This window comes from Aulostomus chinensis, chromosome 2, assembly GCF_037954235.1.
Source record: "Aulostomus chinensis isolate RoL2024-O1b breed Wild chromosome 2, RoL_Achi_v1.0, whole genome shotgun sequence".
Taxonomy (NCBI): domain Eukaryota; kingdom Metazoa; phylum Chordata; class Actinopteri; order Syngnathiformes; family Aulostomidae; genus Aulostomus; species Aulostomus chinensis.
In genome coordinates this window covers 17,704,784-17,724,469 of record NC_141321.1, presented here as the reverse complement: position 1 = coordinate 17,724,469, position 19,686 = coordinate 17,704,784, and the positions used below count along the sequence as shown (strand labels likewise).

Here is a 19,686-nt window from a genome sequence, read left to right as displayed (position 1 = left end):
GTGTTGGATTGGTTTGGGGGTTAGTAGAATACTTCCTCATGTATGACTCCAGCTGTTAAAGTTATTATCCTCGTCAAATATAAAAACAGGATTCTTGTCCAGCGCATCATGTTTTACCCGCTTGCTTTACACATCCTTTGATCAGGGTGATTCTTTACCGCCACGTGACGTAAACTAACAATAATAATGAAAACGAGCAAACATCATAGAGTTCCTCCGGGCTCAAGCCCTAATAATAATGGACTAACAGGACATTAAAACTTCAAGACATTTCATCAACCACAATGAGACAAGAATGAACAATAATCAATTTAGTCCTAGTCAAACGACTAAAAAACATCAATTCTGCTGTGTAAAAGCCTGAGGAGACGCGATAAGCTCACTACAAAGAAATCATCCTCAGTTTTCATTGACTAAAACTTTAAAGCTAGACTAAACTAAAACCAGGACTAAAATGCTTTGACCATAACAAGACTAAAAGCTGACAAAAAAAACACTAAACACTTGCAAGGATATATCAGCATTGGACAAAGACATAATTAAAAAAATTAACACAACTCCCTATCAATACTAAACATATTAAAAAAACAGAGCCATTTTTTGATTTTTTTTTTTACAACATATTACATTTACTCCTGTAAAGATTTCTTTTAAGTTACTTTTTTTTTTAAATATAAAACCTGAATTATTTCAAGGCTTTTACATTTCTTTTTCTTTTAATTTATTTACCCATGTAAAATCTCATCAGCCACAGAGGCAGCAGAAAAGGTTAAATGGTAATTTCACATAAGTTCATGTGGTGTAATGTAAATATAAAATCACCAAAAGTAACAACATATCAAAGCAAGTGACCTATGAGGACAAGTAATTTGTAACAGCTTTTGCAGTTTTATTTTGTCCACATATACGTGTATGCCAGTTCTCTCAGAGTGATTTTGTACTTTATTATTAATTACTTGCTGCAAAATACCATAAAAACATAATAAGCACAGAAAAGTCAGGAGCTAAAATGCAAATAATGGCACATGTTGAAAGTCATGACTGTTCTGGAGCGCTGGTTTTAACAGATTTTTGAACATGTTAATCGAGTTCCATTTGACGTCTTTCACCGTGTTTCACTGTGATGAAATCTCCCCCTGGCCTGCTTCTCTGCACATCACTGTTGGTAGAAGGTGCTGCTGTTATTCCAAGTGTCCATATATGTTACTTAGCTGGAGCTTTGTTGAGTACAATGGTGATGCAGCTACTCTGGGTCAAACAATAATAATCTGCTCTTTCAGTGGACACCAGTGGGCTCATTTCAAGTTTGATGGTGGAGTTGGTGTGGATGGTACACACTCCTGGAATGTGAGTGTAAACATCTCCTAGTGTGTAAAGGATGGCTTGAAAAGTTCAATAGGTAGAGATGGAGAATATAGACACATCTAAGATTAGCCTGCCTTCTCCACTCGGCCTGCACATGCCAGCCATGGTTACCATTCCTGCCTGTGCTGTCCAGCAGCATGCCAGAGGATCGGATCACCGGCCCTGGAGACCAGGCCAGGGTCACAGGCCATTCACAAAATGATATTTATCTCTATCTATCAGTAAAAACCTGTTCATCTATATTGTGTTGAAGTTGATTACATTACTATCTGGTCACACATAGTGAAAAGATAATTATAGTTCTCTCCATATTTCTTTCTGGCTCTGAGGATTTAGTCTTGAGCGGTTAAACATATGGGAACTAATGTTGAATCCAGTGAATTCCCACAGAAAAGAAGGAAGCATCTTGCGGAAATGTGTGCCTAGATGACGATGTGAGTGGGTGTTTTGTATAAGTCCATTAATGTGCATGTGTGTATATGTGTGTCTGTGAGTGTGTCTGTGTGTCTGTATATACACGAGTGTGCCTGAGGAATTCCTATAGCAGAGCAGATTCGTAAGGTGACCCCAAACTCCCAGTCAGGTGCAGAGCTGAGCATAAAGGGGATTTTGTGAGTGTGAGAGGGAATGCGGGTGGGAAAGCACAGGATCTAAATCCATAGTCGACAGCTGTTGTGTGAGTGTATCTCAAACACACTGTGTGTTTATGTGTGTGTGTGTGTGTGTGTGTGTATTTGTGGGGGTGTAATTTTTGTGAATGCCTTCACGTCAGCAATGCGATGAATGGAGGCTTGTGAAATGAGTATGGCTGCTTGCATTTCCTCATCTTGAGAAGAATTTGCACTGAGATCAAAGAGACCTGACAAAGACTCATATTAGCGAGTGAAACCTGAAGCTGCGGTGCCACCTCACCTCTGCCCCATGCAATCCTATGAATTTCACATCAGAGATAGAACCTCAGCACCACAGCTAACATAGACCCATTCCAACAGCCCACAGAGAACGCCACAGCGCTGATTGTAAACAGCTGCAAATATCTTTAATGACATGGTTTGTGTCTCCCATGACTTTCTTGCTATGTCTGTGGCTACTTAGTGGAATTCAAATGTACTGGTGTGTCACCGCTGCATGTTGGATTCATGCTGTATTTATTGTTTGGTTCAGGTGTGGAGCTCTGAAGGAAGGAAGCATGTTCAGGTCGTTCGTCTGTGGAGGCATCAAGGTGAAGGCGTGGTCAGGGTGAAGCGGGACTGGATCATCCCTCCAATCAGAGTGCTGGAAAATAGCAAGCAGGTCCCAGAAGACCTTGTCCAGGTATGATTATATGTTTTCATGTCAGGATATGTAAAACAGGAGATTAATGCTACCTTCAAGGACAATTTCAACAATCTGAGTCTGCTAGTGGCTAAAACAAGCACTTTCAGTGACTTTGACTCTGACAGTTGCCCTGTGCGCTTGCTGCAATCACCTTACATTTGTATGTTAAAGAGTTCTGACACAATACTGGAAACATTCCAAACAATTTTTTCCCAATCAATACTTGGTTTTCGAAAGAATAATATGAACTCCACGTGAACAATAGCACCAACACATGCCTGCAGCTGGAGAGGTTAAAGGGCAGCAGCCCTCTGAAAAAGTTGATCATTTCTAAAAAAAACAAAACTAAACAAAAAAAACAGGAGGGATGAAGACAGTAATCACACATTTTCAATGATAATACATGAACATTAGACTAAATAATTGGACTTTGAGGAAAGGTGATTCGTTTTACTTCCGAATGCTGTAGTTTTAAACTGAATTCTAACCTTCCCTACATCCCAAACCACTGTTTACAAGTGAGCTCGCAGCCAAAAACGCCCATCATAACAGGTGTTACTCCACCGAGAAGTTGATTCTATTGTGTTTTGTGTTGCTTTGTCAGCATATCTAGTTTCTTTTTGCAGTGATCAGAGTTTTGAGTTAATCCTCCTCCTTTAGTGTTTGAGGATTGGATTTAGCCGATTTGTGGACGAAACAAACAGATTGTTCACTGAGCGGATTAATGCTGAGATGACAGGCGAGTTATACACACACACACACACACACAGGCACAAACTTATCTATATTGTATTTTTATCCGCAATCGCAAGTACAAGTCTTAATCGTTTTCTCTTTGTCTAAGAGTTTGAGGATGGGTCTCTAAATCAGCAGATACAACATGGCTGAGCTAGTCAGCAGTTCATAGCTTCTATTTATTCAGTTTGGGTTGAGTGACTCAGCAGCGACTAGACAGCATCCATGATGCTAAGTGGTTCCGAAGGGTTGGCCTCCTTGCTGGAATGGTAAATTAGGTTTATTCTTTATTGTGTTGACATGACGGATTGTTTTCCAGGTATTTGTCAGACCACATGTATTTCCAAGGAAGTTTTATTTTGAGAACGTAATCCCCCATAATACATGAATACATTTGTTTATATCGTTTATTTTGTTGGAGACCGTTGTATATAGGCACGTATTAGACTCGAGGGTGTGCTTTACCATAACTACGTCATTGTTCAGTGACGGAGCTGGAGTTTAATATTACCTAAATGAGCAGCTGTTACATAGTGATGTACATGCATGTCGAAGACAGTACATAAAAAATGTACATCAACTTGTTCTCATTAGTTCAGTTTCTACTTCCTGCCTGGAGTCAAAGGCCTCTGTGAATTTAAACACTCTTGTCTCAAGGTCCCAAACTGTCATCACATTCACATCTGGCGTTACGACATATGATTTACAATCCTCCACCCACCGTCCCAGGAGGTTATTGTGATGATCACGCATTTATTGTGGTTTCTCTCTGCTGTCCAGATCAAATCGGACAAAATCTTCACAGGTGAGGTGATCTACAAGTTAGAGGGACCGGGGGTGGACCAGCAGCCCAAGAACTTGTTTGAGATTGATGATAAAACAGGAGTGATCAGGAGCAAGAGGCCACTGGACAGAGAGAAATACAGCAGCTTCACGGTAAGAGAGTATTTACTGGACTAAACTACACATCACTTGAAATGGGTTTTACAACACAATCAAACAGGAGTACTTAACACCAACCACAAAGCACAATGTTTTTTCAAAGTACTGGTTCTTGTTTTTCTCTCAGAGCATATGTGTCTGAGTACAAACAGCCAGAGGTCAGTTTCCAGGGTGCTTTATGAGCGTCTTGGGACACATTTCACAGCCTTTCACGCCATATGAGTTGTGATGTAAACCGTGATGTTGTACCAAACATCCTGCACATTTCTTTCTGCCATGTCCAACACATGTCGATGACACAAATATCCACAATCACCTTGAAGGGCCCACTTGATATTTTATACAGTTTTACTTATGCTGTTGTGTGTTTGTTTGTGTGTGTGTTTGTGTGTGTGTAGCTGAAAGCATTTGCACTGTCACCCAGTGGAGAGAGACTGGAGAACCCGACCACCATTGAAATAGTGGTGCTGGACCAGAATGACAACAGACCTGCTTTCACCCAGAAACAGTTCGCTGGCACTGTCCCTGAGTTCTCCATCCCAGGTACACCCACCTGCAACACTGGTTTCAGCACAAGGATCTGGTGACACTGCTCTTCATTCACAAACGTTCTTATGCTCAAACTTGTTCTTAAATATTTTTTGAAAGCCTGACTTCAGTCTTACAAACAGGAAGCAGAGCTATAGTGTTACTCTTGACATTAAAGTCTTCGCAAGCCTGGGTGGTTGAGTGTTGACCTACACAGGAGATGTCATGAGCAAAGACTTACAAATAGCCACCAGGCTTTACTTCTAAGACTAAACTGAGGGTGGAAAAAACTATAGTGTTTAATAAAGTTCAGGTTCAAAACCCTCTGTGAAGCACCTGTTAATCCCTAAACGGCTTGCAGAAAAAGTTAGGGACACAGTGGAGAGAAGTAAAAGAGCCAGATATGATATTACACAGCTTTATAAACTGAAGATATGTTGTCCAATGTTTTCTTCCATATCAGTCGTTCACACGGCCTGTCCATGAATATCTTGATTATTCACAGGCACATCAGTGATGTCAGTGTCAGCCACAGATGCAGACGACCCATTTACAGAAAATGCTTTTCTGAGCTACTCCATCATTGGCCAGGAGAGCATCCCTGCCAACGCTGTCACCAAGACTATGTTTGGTATCAACAATGAGACCGGAGCTATCTACACCAGAGATGTAGGCCTGGACCGAGAGGTAGGGGGCGCCACTCATGATATATAGCTATGATAACATAAGCTCTAAAACAGGATACATATGGTCAATTTAAAAAATAATGATTTTCTCTGATTGGCTTGATATAAGAGAGGTTAACACACACTGTAATGTTCAGTATCATGTGGTTAATGTCGGCATGTTCCTTCCTAGGTGGTGAAAGCCTTCAAATTAAAACTACTGGTTGCTGATATGGGAGGACTGGGGCTAACAAGCGAAGGTGTGGCTATCATACAAGTGTCTGACATCAACAATCACGCCCCACAGTTCAACCCTGCCTCGGTGAGTCTCCGACAACAATATATAAAAAAAGATCATCCTTCAGAAAATACAGTCTAATGTACTTAAAGAGGCAGTGGACATTTGCCTCCCTAGTACTTCCAAATGGTATCCAAAGAATCATCAACAACACCAGATATGAAAACATAACCAGGACTTCTCAGTATGAAATGAAATATAAATATATGAAATGATCATTTTTTATTTGGACTGATTGTGAGTATTGCTACAGTAGGCACCATTTGGTATTTTTGACCATGCAGAAATAATGGCTCCATAGCTCTCTCTGTTGCTCCCTTTGCTGTGTTACCTGGGGAAAACAACAGCGTCCTCTTCCTGTTTGAGATAAGCAATGACATAATATTCAGTGTTGCTAAACCTTTTTTTTTTTCAGGAAAAAAAAATAGTTCCTAGTGTCAGACAGAACTATATATATGACTGCCGGTGTTCAAGTTGTCAAATGCCTCATCGAACACTTATTTGCGAATTAATAATTTGTTTAACATAAATAAACAGTGCCTCAGTAGTATTACCCTGTGGACCCTTGTGTGTGTGTGTGTGTGTGTGTGTGTGTGTGTGTGTGTGTGTGTGTGTGTGTGTGTGTGTGTGTGTGTGTGTGTGTGTGTGTGTGTGTACAGTACAGTGTAACAGCAGAGGAGAACAGGAAGGACTATGAGATCGGCCGGGTGAATGTGACGGACAGAGATGATCGTGGAACAGGAAACTGGGAGGTCAAATATTCAGTAACTAATGACCCTCAGAGGAACTTTGCCATCACTACGGATGCTGCCACCAACCAAGGTGTTCTGACAGTGGTGAAGGTAAAGTTGGAGGCTCTCAGATCTCTGTCATTTTTTTTTAATTAGTTTTTATGTTATATATCTGTTTTACAATCCTAAATGTGATACATTTCACAAGTGAAAACTTTACATGTCTAAACATAACTTTTCAATGTTGGAGAACCCCAGCTCTTGGTTGTTTGTTAAGTAGTTGAGAATATTTAATATCATCTGTCATTTCCAAATAATTTATTTAAGGTTTCATAAACAAAAAGTTTGTTGAGCTGTACTGATTCAAAAGCAGTTCATGAGCTGTTCTATTCAAATATTTCCAATTGTAATTATTGGAATTTTTATCCTCCCTGTGTGCTGGCCTGCATGTTTGTCGGTAACCCTGTTTTTATTTCTTATTTCTTCTGGCCTTTTGTACACTGACTGAAAGATTACATGGAATAGGTCAAGGAGAATAACAACACACACATTTCTTAACTAGTACAGAAATAATTAATTTCATAATTGGCATTTTATTGCCTTTTACATTAAACTAGGACTCTGAGGAACAACTCAACAACACTCCCAGTGGTTCATTTTTAAACTACAAGCAGCAAAGACACTTGCTTCCCTTCATTTCAGGGAAAGAATTTTCAAGCTACTTAAATTTGAGCTTTCTTAATCTCAGATCTATACATTCTTTACCACAGTGTGCTATTAAATTTCTCCTTCCTCAAACAGTCAACACGTCCCTAATTTCTCTTGCAGCCGCTGGATTATGAAGCCCAGAATGTGTACACCTTGATTCTTACAGTAGAGAATCTCAATCCTCTGAGCAGTAAGGCTCCTAACCTGCCAGTGAGCAGCGCAACAGTGGTGGTTGCTGTGGTGAACGAGAATGAAGCTCCATATTTCAGGGAGGACCCAATACAGATAGTGGTCCCTGAGTCTGTGCTTCCCGGGACAGTCTTGAAAAGCAATATTGCTTTTGACCCTGATCTTTCTGACGTGAGGTATGGAGTGACACAAGAGGAGTATTTCTGTGTTTTTGCTTGTGTGGATGATACTGCTACAGTTCGTCTGCTGTGTGCTGTAGGTACGAGATCAGCAGGGATCCTGAGAGGTGGCTGGACATCAACAGAGAGACGGGAGAAATCACTGCCAGGAGAACCTTTAACATGCGATCTCCATTTGTGAAGAAAAATATCTACACTGCTGCAGTAAAGGTCACAGGTCAGATCACCTCGTCTAACAGTTCCACGTCAGCTAAAAATGAAATATCTCTAAATTGATGGTATATTTCAGCGTATATGTCACTGCAAGGGTAGTGCGAGTGAAGGAATTGTTTTTTTATGTTGTGGAGAATTATTTTGAATTATGTATTGTGATTTTGCAAGCTACTACAAGGGATCAATCACTGTGACTAGGATCTAGATGAGGTTTGGAGCCTGTTTCAGTTCATTTTCGATAAATAATACTTAGATAAGGGTTCACACGCTTCCTTCCTCCACTTTCTCTCCCCTTGTCGTTATACAATCAGACTAATGACTGAATTGTAACCAAAACCTTTAACAACCTATCTGGTTTCCAATGTAGCTTCTTTCTGCACTTAAGTGTCAATATTAAAGTAATAGATGTTTATTCAACATAACATAATTCACAGTAATTCATATTAAAATGGTGCATTTATATTAGCTCAACTGAGAACAAAAAAAAAAAATCTAATTTTCACTGTAAAGAACATTACATAGGGGACTCAGCTGTAGTTGTCTGTGGCAGCTTTGGATAAATTATTCTGAGTGTCACACTGTTAAATGACTCGTTTCACTTCAGAATTTGATCCTTTTGGTCTGACAAGAGTTGGAAAGTCTTGGACAGCCACACAGTTCCATTTTCTATCCACATTTATGCTTAATATTCTGAGAACTAGTTTGGCGAGGGCATGAATGCAAGGGATGTATAGGTATAAATATGATGCACTGCAGCTTTAAGAACCAATAGTAAACTTAAGTGGCATTGCTGTTTATGTATCTGTGTAGATGCTGATGGCGTGTCAGCCACAGCCACAGTGGTCATCACGCTGAAGGAGACCAACGACTTCCCCCCACAGCTCTTCCCTCTGAGTGGTATTTCATGCAGGGAAGCAGGTCGGGTGAGCTCTGGTCTGATTCTGACTGCTGTGGATGAAGACCTCCCGCCCCACGCTGCACCCTTTATCTTTGAAAAGCCTGATGATGCACCCATCAACTGGACTGTCATTCAAGTCAACGGTGAGGAAAGAGCATCAGGGCAAGCACTCGGCATTTTATCCATAACCATCTTGACCATTTTTTTTAACTCTCTGCGACCTCAGACAGTCACGCGGTGCTCCAGCCCCTGGTAGATCTGCCGGCAGGAGAGTATGCTGTCACAGTGATGGTGTCTGACTCTGGCAGCCCAACTCTCAGCGCTTACGCGCAGGTCAATGTCACAGTATGTCTCTGTGACTCCTTTGGAGACTGTAAGTCTGAAGCTGGAGCAGTCTTTGCCTCCAGCGTGGGAATCAGCTTCATTGCTCTCATCATCATCATGGCTAGTATCGCACTCCTGTTGGGTGAGTTCCGACCTGATTACACCATTTTAATTCAACGTAAATGACAAAAGCTTGAGATGCCGTCAGTTTTTTGTTCTGAAAATTTAAAACATCGATCTCAAATAGTGTTTGCTCTAGCTTACAGACAACTCAACATCAAATTCATATCCACGTTCAACCTTGGATAGCTGCTGCTCATCAGGAGCAGTTAGGGGTTCAGTGTCTTGGCTCGGGAGGTCAAATGTGTCAAGTCTTAATCACGGATCATCACTCACTCATTTATTTGCAGTGCTGCTCCTCTTAGCTGTGGCGCTGACCTCCTGTGGGAGACGTCACCATATCAAGAAAGGAACAGGTCTCCTTGTCGGGGATTCAGAAGATGACATCCGGGACAACGTCCTCAACTATGATGAGCAGGGAGGGGGTGAGGAAGATGAGGTAAGGCTGAATGAGAGGCTGGATGGTCATCAGTATGGTCTTGCAGGGTCTTACAAATCTGTTCCATGCCGCTCACAGAACGCCTTCAACATTGACCTGCTGTGGAATCCCCTTGACGCACATTCACCCCCCGGGTCCTACTGTCCAGTGCCTAGCGTCCCTCGAGGAAAGCAGCCCCTCAGGAAAGATACTCCGCATAACCTGCCTTCTCCCACCTACCCACGGAGGCCTCCTGCAGATCCCACTGACATCGAAGACTACATCAATGATGTGAGGGGCTGACACATCCAGGCCAAGCCCAGAATCTGAGACTTAAAGCCTTAGTGCTGCTCTCAAAGTCATGAACACACCTCAAAGTAGAATAAAAGGTTTGACTCAAACCATGAAGTTAGGCCTACATTAGTAATTGATCATTAGAAGAATTCTCCTCATGATAAATGATGGTAAACTAAGATGTAGTTTGTTGTGTAGCAACAGTTTTTTAAATATGTGTCTTCAGATCTGTTGGTCCACAACTTTGGTTCGGACAGACGATTTAGATTTAGCGGAAAAAAAAGTGTTGTTTTGCAGTTGTGGTTTCAAATATTTTGTATTGTTTCACACCAAGGTAATGCTATTTTATTAAAACTTTCAAGTGTATTCCCATTTTTGACCTGGTTTTGGATTTTATCAATTTAATGCTAAATCTACTAAAAATAAGGTGTCCAGATGAAAATGAAATCTTTATTGAAAGTTGTATTGTGGTATTTTTGTTCCCTCAGGGCCTGGAGGTTGCAGATAATGACCCTAACGTGCCTCCATATGACACAGCGCTGATCTACGACTATGAAGGAGAGGGCTCACTGGCAGGAAGCCTCAGCTCTATTGCGTCCAGCAGCTCGGACGGAGACCAGGACTACGACTACCTCAATGACTGGGGACCACGCTTTCAGAAACTGGCCAACATGTACGACCCACGTTAAGATGGAGAGCCACCCACGAGAGGAAGTGATTCAACAGTTTATGCCTTGGAGTGTTTCTCTGGACACATTTGACAAGATTTTAGACATGTGCCAAGGAAAAATAAAATCAGGATCACCAGTCTTTAGCCTGAAGTGCCTGGAATTATATTGGGGATGAATTGGACACAACTAAAGGGACACCTGTAGCAAAAGGCTCAGGACAGGTGAACAAGAAGGCAACATGAGTCGTTTATATGATCAGCCATGACGATGGGATGTGTGCATGTGTCAAGGAAATCCTTGCTCACTCAATACTGATGCAAGCCTGAGATTTAAAATCGTTTAAATGCATCTTTTTTATATTCTTGATTATTTTGTAAGACTTTTTTTTTTGCTTTGATATTAACTTTTTGTTTTTTCTCTTTTTGTGATCACAAATCCTCCATTCCAGTATCAGTTATACCTTTTTGGAAATAATCAACACATACAAAACATACAATACTGCACAATATTTCTGAAACCAGTTTATTCAGACGCGAGGACTTTGAATTATGTTTTTCACGTTAGCTGAATTTAAATGTTACTGGTGTCTACAGAATAAAAGTAAATCTTTTATTTAGTGTATGGTTTATTTTCAGATTGCACTTGCTGTATTCTTAGAATGAGTGAAGTCAGAGTTGTTCATAAATCTGTATTTTTCACAGGACTGAATGGCATCAACACTTGAACTAATACCAGAACAAAATAGCACTTTGATCTCTCTATAATAAATCTCTAATTTCAGGGTGTGTTGCTAATGCTAGCTGCAGCTGTTGACTCTCAGGCTGTCAAATACAATTCACTCTTCAGCTCTAGAGATAATTTTGTGTTAATTGAGGAGTTTCCTCTCATTGCAGTGAGTATTAGCTGTGTACAACTCTGGAAAGTGCTGGCCATTGCCCTGACATTTCACACCAGCTGATCTTATATGAATTGGTAGTTAGTACACCAACATAATTCACTCAGTACCCTTAAACGTTCAGTGCTAAAAAGTTCCATCGATTAATTTTACCATGCAGCCTGAGGGATTTAAATAAAACTTTATTTAAATAAGGGGATATCATATCAGACGATCCAAAGCACACTCCCCAGTTCAAAGATATTTTCCAGCAGCTCCATCTGCATGCCTCACCATTAGAGGAGAGCCGAGGGATCGGAGGTCATGTCCTGATAAGCAGATACTTTTATGTCAGTCTTAAATAGCTTTTAAGTTTGCAAAGTACATTCAGACTTTTAAGGAAGAGGACTAGAGCACATACAGATTATTTTTCTAGGAGGGGTGAGATTGAAAAAAAATACCTGGTCAAAATTATGATTCAGTGTAATATCACGAAAAGCCCAGAATTAAAAAAAATTATTTTAGATTTTCCCAAAATAAATTTAAAAAGTGTCCCTAATCCTCTTATATAGACTTGAGTGAGCAGAAAACAAATGAAAACAATCCTGAGAAGTGAATGCACCCATCAGAACGCATCTATCAGAATAGTTTGTTATTGCCATGGTTTGTTAAATCTGGAACTATGGATATAGAGAAGCAGCCAGGCTGAGGTACTTTACAGCAGTACAGTCAAAGTGACAAACTGGAGCCGCAGTGAAAATTATTTTAATTTGCCAGCTACTGTTGCCACATTGTCAAAAATGATTCGAGAGCACAATATTACTGTTTATATCAATACTGTTATCCTACCACATGAAGAACAGATCTAAATGTGTTTGCATAAATGCAAGTCTCCAAACTTCTACTGCAAATGTATATTTGCAGAAACTGATGATGAAAAGAGTCAGAAATGCAAATTTATTTCTAGGTTTCATGAACGCACTCACCCCTTGGGGCCCCCCCCACAAACTGCAAAAGATGAGAAAGAAGTGTGACTGATACATTTTAGGATCAGACTAGTTGTGGATCCATGTTGTCCTCCCTGGGTTTGTGGGGAGGAGGCTGAGGTTCATCCTCTCCTGTGTCTTGTCTGTCTCTCTCGGCCTCCACCCAGCTCTGAGGGATGATCATCTTCTTGGGTCCATAGGGTGGAGGACCCAGCAAAGCTTCAATGTCATCGTAGTTCACCACCTCCTGCTCCAACAGGGCACTGGCCAACTGGAAAAAAAACCCAGAACTTACTGAAACCTCACACTGAATTGTACTTGTCCTCAGTGATTGTTGGAGGACAGACGGGACCAACATACCATCACCAGCTTGTCTCTGTTGTCCAATAGCAGCTCCTCTGTTCGGCGGTAGGCCTGTGCTATCAGCATCTTAGCTTCCTGGAAGAATAAATGTCATGATCGTGACTGGCATCATTCACAAAGATATAATAAGATGTTTTAGACCACTTATTGATATTATGGCCGACTGAAATTACAGACAAAGTTCAGGATCAATATGATTGAACATTTAGAACACACATGGTCCATCTGCTGCTGCAGACCCTGGCTGAAAGGCCGACGACCAACAGCACCCTGCTCCTCAGTTTCTGGGAAGGAGACCTGGCCGACACTGTCACACATGCCGTACTGCTTCACCATAGAGTAGGCCACACGTGTCACCTTCCTCAGGTCATCCTGAGCTCCTGGGGACACACAGGTGGAATGATGTGTTTAGGATGAACTGACATTTAACCAGACGGGAGACATAATTTCATTAAATATGGATAAATAAATATACTAATTTTCATTAATTTATATTTGCAACTGGACCAAATTAATTGCCACCGGCTAGGAAGTTCTGTTTTCATCATCTGTGCAACAGCATGGTTTTCATTTCGCATTTTCATCAATTTAAGAAAACAGGAACAGGAGATATCTTGTTGGAGGTTCATTAAAAAAGAACTTGTCAAAAAAATTGATTTCAGGACTTAACCAACTTTACTTGGGGTGACAATCAGGAGAAGTGACGAGGCTCATGGGTGCGCATGTGAGAGGGATGTTTGGGTACAGATGGCATGTACCTGTTGTAACCTTGTTAAAGGTAATAGCCTCAGCGGCTCTTCCTCCCAGAGCCATGCACATCCTCTCAAACAGCTGCTCCTTGGTGAACAGGTACTGGTCACGAGGCAGGATCTGAGCAAATCCCAGGGCTGCGTTAGTCCGCGGAGCAATGGACACCTGAAACACCCACAACACCTTCTATAAGGACCGCAACCATAGAGCTGCTACTGTTCAGCTGAAGTGAAGAACACTTTTGTTCATCTAACTCATGAGAAGAACAGATAGGGGATGAATCAATTCAAAATGTCTTCTTATGGTCACAAACCATTCTGTCCAATGGAAGTCTGGCAGAGAAATGTCAAAAATAAATGTATTATTGCAAGTTAAGCAGGATTTAATTTGAAACCACAGAGCTATTAAACAGTGGACCGAGCAGAACAGGAGCTCTTGTTTCATGACAGACACACAACAATTGAGCCAAGGTCACCTAATATTGCTGTTTTTCATCATAGCACACTGCACCAAATACTTAAAAACTAGTGTCATACGGCTTTTATGTCTCTGAATGTGACACACAATGTTGCTGCTGTAGAATTTAACCAAAACCCAAACATGTAAACCAGGGGTGGGCAATCATGTGCCATGGAGGGCCGTGTGTATGCAGGTTTTTCCTTCCAACCACTGATTAACACACCTTCAGCCACAGAAGAGTGTTAAAGTGTTTGGTTGGAAGGAAAACCTGCATACACACGGCCCTCCATGGCACATGATTGCCCACCCCTGACCCCTGATTAACAATGGGACACACAAAGTATATTAGAACAGAACAAGAGTGCTGCAGCCACACGGTTCTTGGTATAACAATAATAATAGTTTCCACCTGAATTATTTACAGCTTTTCCTGCACTATTTTGGACTAGTGTTACCTTCATGACTGCCTCTGTGTGCTCCAGCAGCCATCCCACTAAAGCATGTCCAGATTCATGGAAGGCAACCACCCTCTGCTCCTCTTTGGAGAGGATCTTACTCTTCTTCACACTTCCTAAACACACACACACACACACACACACACACACACACACACACACACTTGCATTTAAAAGCAACTCTCAGATATAACTGAGGATTTTCTATTATAGAAGCTGATTGAGCTTTTGTACCAGCTATCACTCTCTCCACTGCATACTCAAAGTTGAACGTATCAATGGACTTGTGTCCTTCTCTGGCAGCATGCAGGGCAGCTTCGTTACAAATGTTGGCGATGTCGGCACCTGGAGAGGAAATGTGGGTGGGCAACAGAGGTTTCAAAAGCATGAGAACCACATTTCTGTCAAAGGTTTCATTGTGATGACAGGACGTTGTGCTGTCAGATGTGTATGATTCTAAAATGAGACAAGAGTGAAATCTCATGTATACCACTGAAGCCTGGCGTGAGCTCTGCCAAACGCAGGGAGTAGAAATCTGCTGGTTGGGTGAGCTTCAAGATCTTCAGATGATGCTCAAAGATCTCCCTCCTCTCCTGGTGAACCACAAACAATAAACTGGTTTAAACTCATAACCACATCAGAGTAGTTGGATACCAGTTGAGCCTCGAAGTGGCTACCTGCAGGGTGGGGTGATCTATGAAGATGTGTCTGTCCAGTCTGCCTGGTCTCATCAGAGCACTGTCCAAGACGTCTGCTCTGTTAGTGGAGGCCAGGGCAATCACATGATCTGTCGACCCCATTCCTGCAGTGCAGAGAGCAAGACAAAGGTTTAGCCTGTGATGACATCAACCTGCTCGGACAGTCCTCGTGGGACTCACCATCCATCTCCACCAGCAGCTGATTCAGGGTTTGCTCCTCCTCAGTGTTGGAGAAACTCGTTATGTTGGTGGAGCGCTTCTTCCCCACAGCATCAATCTCATCAATGTAGACGATGCAGGGCGCCAGAGCACGAGCCTCTTTGAACAGACTCCTGACCCGAGCAGCACCCAGACCTGCATACAAATAACATACAGGTATTAACAGTGACAGTTCCAATCTGTCTCCAATATGGAACCTACTGATCTGGCTGCCATTTCGAGGCTGAAATATATTTACCACACAGCATTTTTGACAGGTGTGTGAAAAGCTATTGTGTGTAATATTGCTGGAGATGACACTTATGCTCTATTATTTGAGCAAAGGATACTGCCCAACAAGTGACCCTTATCAGGAATTAAACAGAAGACGCTGAACTGTCCAATGCCTAGCGGTTTAATAAGTAATACTGCTGAAAATATGACGAGGAGGTTGTGCATCACTTCACTGGAATGCAGAAACAGACATTTTACACACAATATTCTCATGACCAATTACATCTATTATATATTCATTCATAAATATATTTCATTAGTATGTTGACAATCACCACATACCTCCAATGACCTCAACAAACTCAGAGCCAGCAATGGCCAGGAAGGGAACCTGAGCCTCAGAGGCAACAGCCTTTGCTAGCAGAGTCTTCCCACAGCCCGGAGGCCCAAGCAGCAGCGCACCCTTGGGAACCTTGGCTCCCAGCTGAAGGTATCGCTCAGGATTCTGAAGAGGAAAAAAAGGACCACATAAAGATGATTTTATAAACCCTCATCAGATGTTTGATCCACAGCAGTCAATTTTAACAGGCAGGTCCAGTTAACAAAGCTGAACCATCAGTTATTTTCACTGATCTGTATGTTATATTACTTAATGAGGAACTCATTTTAAGTTTTGACACCCTCTTAAGTCTGCTTTCTTACCTTGAGGTAGTCAACAAATTCCTTCACCTCCATCTTCGCCTCGTGCATGCCTGCTACATCTTTGAAGCTCACGCCTTTCCCTGACTTGCCATCCACGATGGTGAACCTGGCCATCTTCAGCTGATTCTGTGGAGCACATATTCATCTGTGATTATTACTCAGAGAGATCAATGGTGAGAAAATCGTACACGAATGTGTTGCTCACAAAAGCACTGAAGCCGCCTTCTCTAGCTCCCATGCCTGCCAGACGAAAGATGTACCAGAGAACAGCCACGCCAATGGCGGTCATTCCCAGAGAATAGACAGCACTGTAGGTAAAGCATAGAAAAACACGACACTACTGGATTTTTTTTTTGCTTTTAAGAAAGGAAAACAGGAGAAAAGGGTTAAAAACATTTTTTAAAAACACAGTTTGAGTTGCTTGCTAATTTGACTATTAGAGATACATAAAACATGATAGATCACTAGGATTTCAAAATGTAATAGTGCGACCTTTTAGCTCTTAAGAAAACTACTAATGAGAAGAAAAGTCTTGCACAACTACAAGTCACTACAGACAGATCTTTGTGTGTGGATGCTAGTCTCTTAATTTGCTTAGAAACCTCTGCCGGTGCCTCATAAATGGATTTCTTAATGAAAAGTTGAGCTCTTACTTCCCAAAGAAGCTGGTACGTTTGTAGGAGACTGGTATTCTGTCCTTTGGGTCAATGTTCAGCTCTTCTTCAGCAGCCCTCAGCTTCTCCTCAAATTTGTCAATGTTGGCAACCTGCATTCTGTACATGAGTGCCAGCCTCTATAAGAACAGGAAATGACAGGTTGATGAGAATTCAGCGGGTTTATTTTAGTTTGTTTATGTTCAGTCCTAGACAGCGTACCGGCCTTCCAAAGATAACTGCCCCAGGGTGAAGGTAGATTTCTACAATGTCACTCTCAGGAACAACCTGCACACGTGACACTTCTCCCTTAGCTAACATCTCATTGATGAAGTCATTCCAGGAGATGTTGCCTCCACTGTTATTTATGACGTTCAGCACTTTCATGATGACGGCCATGATGATGAGGGTTCGCAGGCGCTCCCGGTAGAGCTGCTGCTTCTGCTCCCGGCGTTTCTTATCATCTGAAGCAGATTAAAGCAGAGGAGAATCAGGGTGAAAGCAGAGACAGAGATCACAGCCACATTAGGAGAAAGCAGTGGAACTGTTACCTTCTTCTTCTTCTGGTGTTTTCCCTTTTGGTCCATCACCTTTATTTTTCTCTTGTTTCGACTGAGATGTACTGAAGAAGTTAGTTGCCCCTGTAATCAAAGTATTTTCCATCATCTGTTGTTCTATAAGAAAATACATTATCATATAATTTTACTTAAAAAATACCTAATAAATTCACCAAACCAACAGGATTTCTAAGCAGGTGGCTCCTGATTAGCTCACTGCTGATTCCCATCATGCTGGGGCTCAACGGTCTGTACAGAAGACTCTGAAAGAGGAAAGTTGCGATGACAGCGACGAGAGAAAACAACAACGTGACACAGGCAAAGTAGATATAGTTACCAGAATAAGAGGAGCATATCAATTTGTGTGAAAACTCCATTGCTTTGAGATTCATTTAGAGGTAAAGCAAAATATTTTCACTGAATTCTAGACCAGTGCTGCATTATTTAGTGGAAAAGTCATAATGTGGTTCCAGAGTAAAATATTGCTATTCATGATTTGGGTCTAAAAATAAATGGTATCATGAGTCTACTTGTATGGTTACTAAATTAAAAAAAATGAAACAGAAAAAGTGTATTTCTCCCCTCAAACATGCAAGCTTAAACTCACATTAAAAATACAAAAATAAAATTAGTGCTGGTTTGTCTTCAAAATAACAATGATTTAATCAGATAAATGAGCAATTGTGTATTAATAAATTGGATAAATAACAATTTTATACTAGAATAAAAAATAATGTTAGATTAAGTTTAAGACATAACAATTTTTCCTAAGTGAAATAAACATCAATGTTATATTAAAATAAATAAATAACATTCTCGTAAATACAGCAAGAGAACTATTCCATAAGACTGCAGGGACTTGGGGAATGCCTTCTGATTGTAGTTTTAATCAATGGGGATTTTAATTCAAAGATCCGACCCAATCACAGCACTCGTAAGCACATAGTGTTGACTTATCACTGTGACTGCAATGTCAAATTCTACTGAGGGGTGAAGCACATTGTTCATCCTCCATAGTTTATTTACCAGGGAGAGGCAATAAATATTTATGCTTATGATATTGACTTCATGGTGACAGATGGTGATGCATGTCTCAATATTAAAATAGCTTCCATATTTTTCTTCACAACTGCCGGCTAACCCCCACGCCAGGGACTGTGCTAACAAGCACTCACGCAACCACCACAGTAGTTACATCTCTCGTTTCTTACCTGAATCAGTTTCTGAGGCTGACTTGTAGGAGTCCGCTTCGAAAGGAGAAGCTTTCTGAAAGGGGCGCGTCTGCAAAGCGCATTTGTAAAACTGTCGCTGTCTACCAGCTTGTTCGCCAACAGGCGACAATTTTGCCTCGACAATGTCCATATTAAAGTTCTACTGTATTTCCTACAAAGACCAGCCCGGTGCCGCAACAACGACGCTGCCATTCCGTTGGTTATCACTTTGTTACATGAAATGTCATAGTAAAAGGTTTCTATGAAGCTAAAGGGTGTTTCACACGTCTGTTTACCTCTGTCTTTAGCTAACCAGCTTGCTAACGTTATCCAACAGTGCTGCGCATGTCCAGTAGCTACTGGATCTGCCCGTGACTTCTTCCTCAAGAAAAAAAAATAGACAAGCAAAAATAAATTTTAAAAAACAATAGATGTCCTGAACATACTTTCTCGGCTCATAGAATAGTTGTAATTACTGTCACCGTGTCGTTTTTACGCATCTCGTAGATTCTAAAACTATATCTTTACATCGAACTCTGAACTTCAACCTCTCCTTGTGTTCAAGGGTCCGCCAACTGCGCAACGATTTGCGCAGGAATTATAAAACAGGGTGTGTAGTGTCTCAGTCGGTTATGCGGTGAACTGTCAATAAGTTACTGCTGTTGAGTTTCAGAACTCTCGAAAAGCTACTAATACTGCAAAACTACTTCAGTGATGTAAAAACCACATATTTATGTACGGTTCATGTAATTTGCTATTGATAAAATTGTCCACCAGGGTGCGCTATTAGTCTTGTTTTGTTTTGCATTTGTTTTGCTTGTCGCTTATAGAAGAAAAGGTACACAAGGACAGGACAGGACAAACCTCGTACATTTACAAATGATGAATTTTGTGTTTTACTATTATTGATTTTTTTCATACAATTAGCTTTAATGATCACCAGACAGGCCA

General features: G+C 41.2%; 2 protein-coding genes across 4 annotated transcripts; one reads left to right on the top strand and one right to left on the bottom strand.

Moving 5' to 3' along the window:
* The first annotated feature begins 1,405 nt into the window (after positions 1-1,405).
* Positions 1,406-11,252, top strand: cdh15 (cadherin 15, type 1, M-cadherin (myotubule)). Its single transcript, XM_086196219.1, has 15 exons — positions 1,406-1,544; positions 1,756-1,799; positions 2,530-2,679; positions 4,198-4,353; positions 4,758-4,902; positions 5,393-5,574; positions 5,746-5,874; positions 6,510-6,692; positions 7,410-7,654; positions 7,738-7,874; positions 8,681-8,911; positions 8,995-9,234; positions 9,503-9,651; positions 9,730-9,921; positions 10,413-11,252. Exons 1-15 carry the CDS (start codon positions 1,406-1,408, stop codon positions 10,611-10,613), a joined length of 2,523 nt encoding a protein of 840 aa, XP_086052345.1. The 3' UTR covers positions 10,614-11,252.
* Positions 9,985-19,239, bottom strand: spg7 (SPG7 matrix AAA peptidase subunit, paraplegin). 3 transcript variants are annotated; one of them, XR_015109662.1, is made up of 18 exons: positions 18,736-19,239; positions 17,685-17,787; positions 17,519-17,608; positions 17,190-17,431; positions 16,968-17,107; positions 16,520-16,622; positions 16,315-16,440; positions 15,955-16,117; positions 15,361-15,534; positions 15,160-15,284; positions 14,973-15,075; positions 14,717-14,827; positions 14,483-14,598; positions 13,577-13,733; positions 13,035-13,198; positions 12,816-12,893; positions 12,456-12,726; positions 9,985-10,001 (listed from the first exon to the last, which is right to left on the bottom strand). XR_015109662.1 is itself a non-coding variant. In XM_086181773.1 (17 exons), exons 1-17 carry the CDS (start codon positions 18,946-18,948, stop codon positions 12,520-12,522), a joined length of 2,415 nt encoding a protein of 804 aa, XP_086037899.1. In that variant the 5' UTR covers positions 18,949-19,238; the 3' UTR covers positions 12,406-12,519. The 3 variants fall into 3 exon arrangements, 1 of the variants encoding a protein (XP_086037899.1); XR_015109661.1 differs by lacking the exon at positions 9,985-10,001 and adding an exon at positions 11,138-11,798 and having other exon boundaries at positions 18,736-19,238; XM_086181773.1 differs by lacking the exon at positions 9,985-10,001 and having other exon boundaries at positions 12,406-12,726; positions 18,736-19,238.
* Between the last annotated feature and the right edge of the window lie 447 nt (positions 19,240-19,686).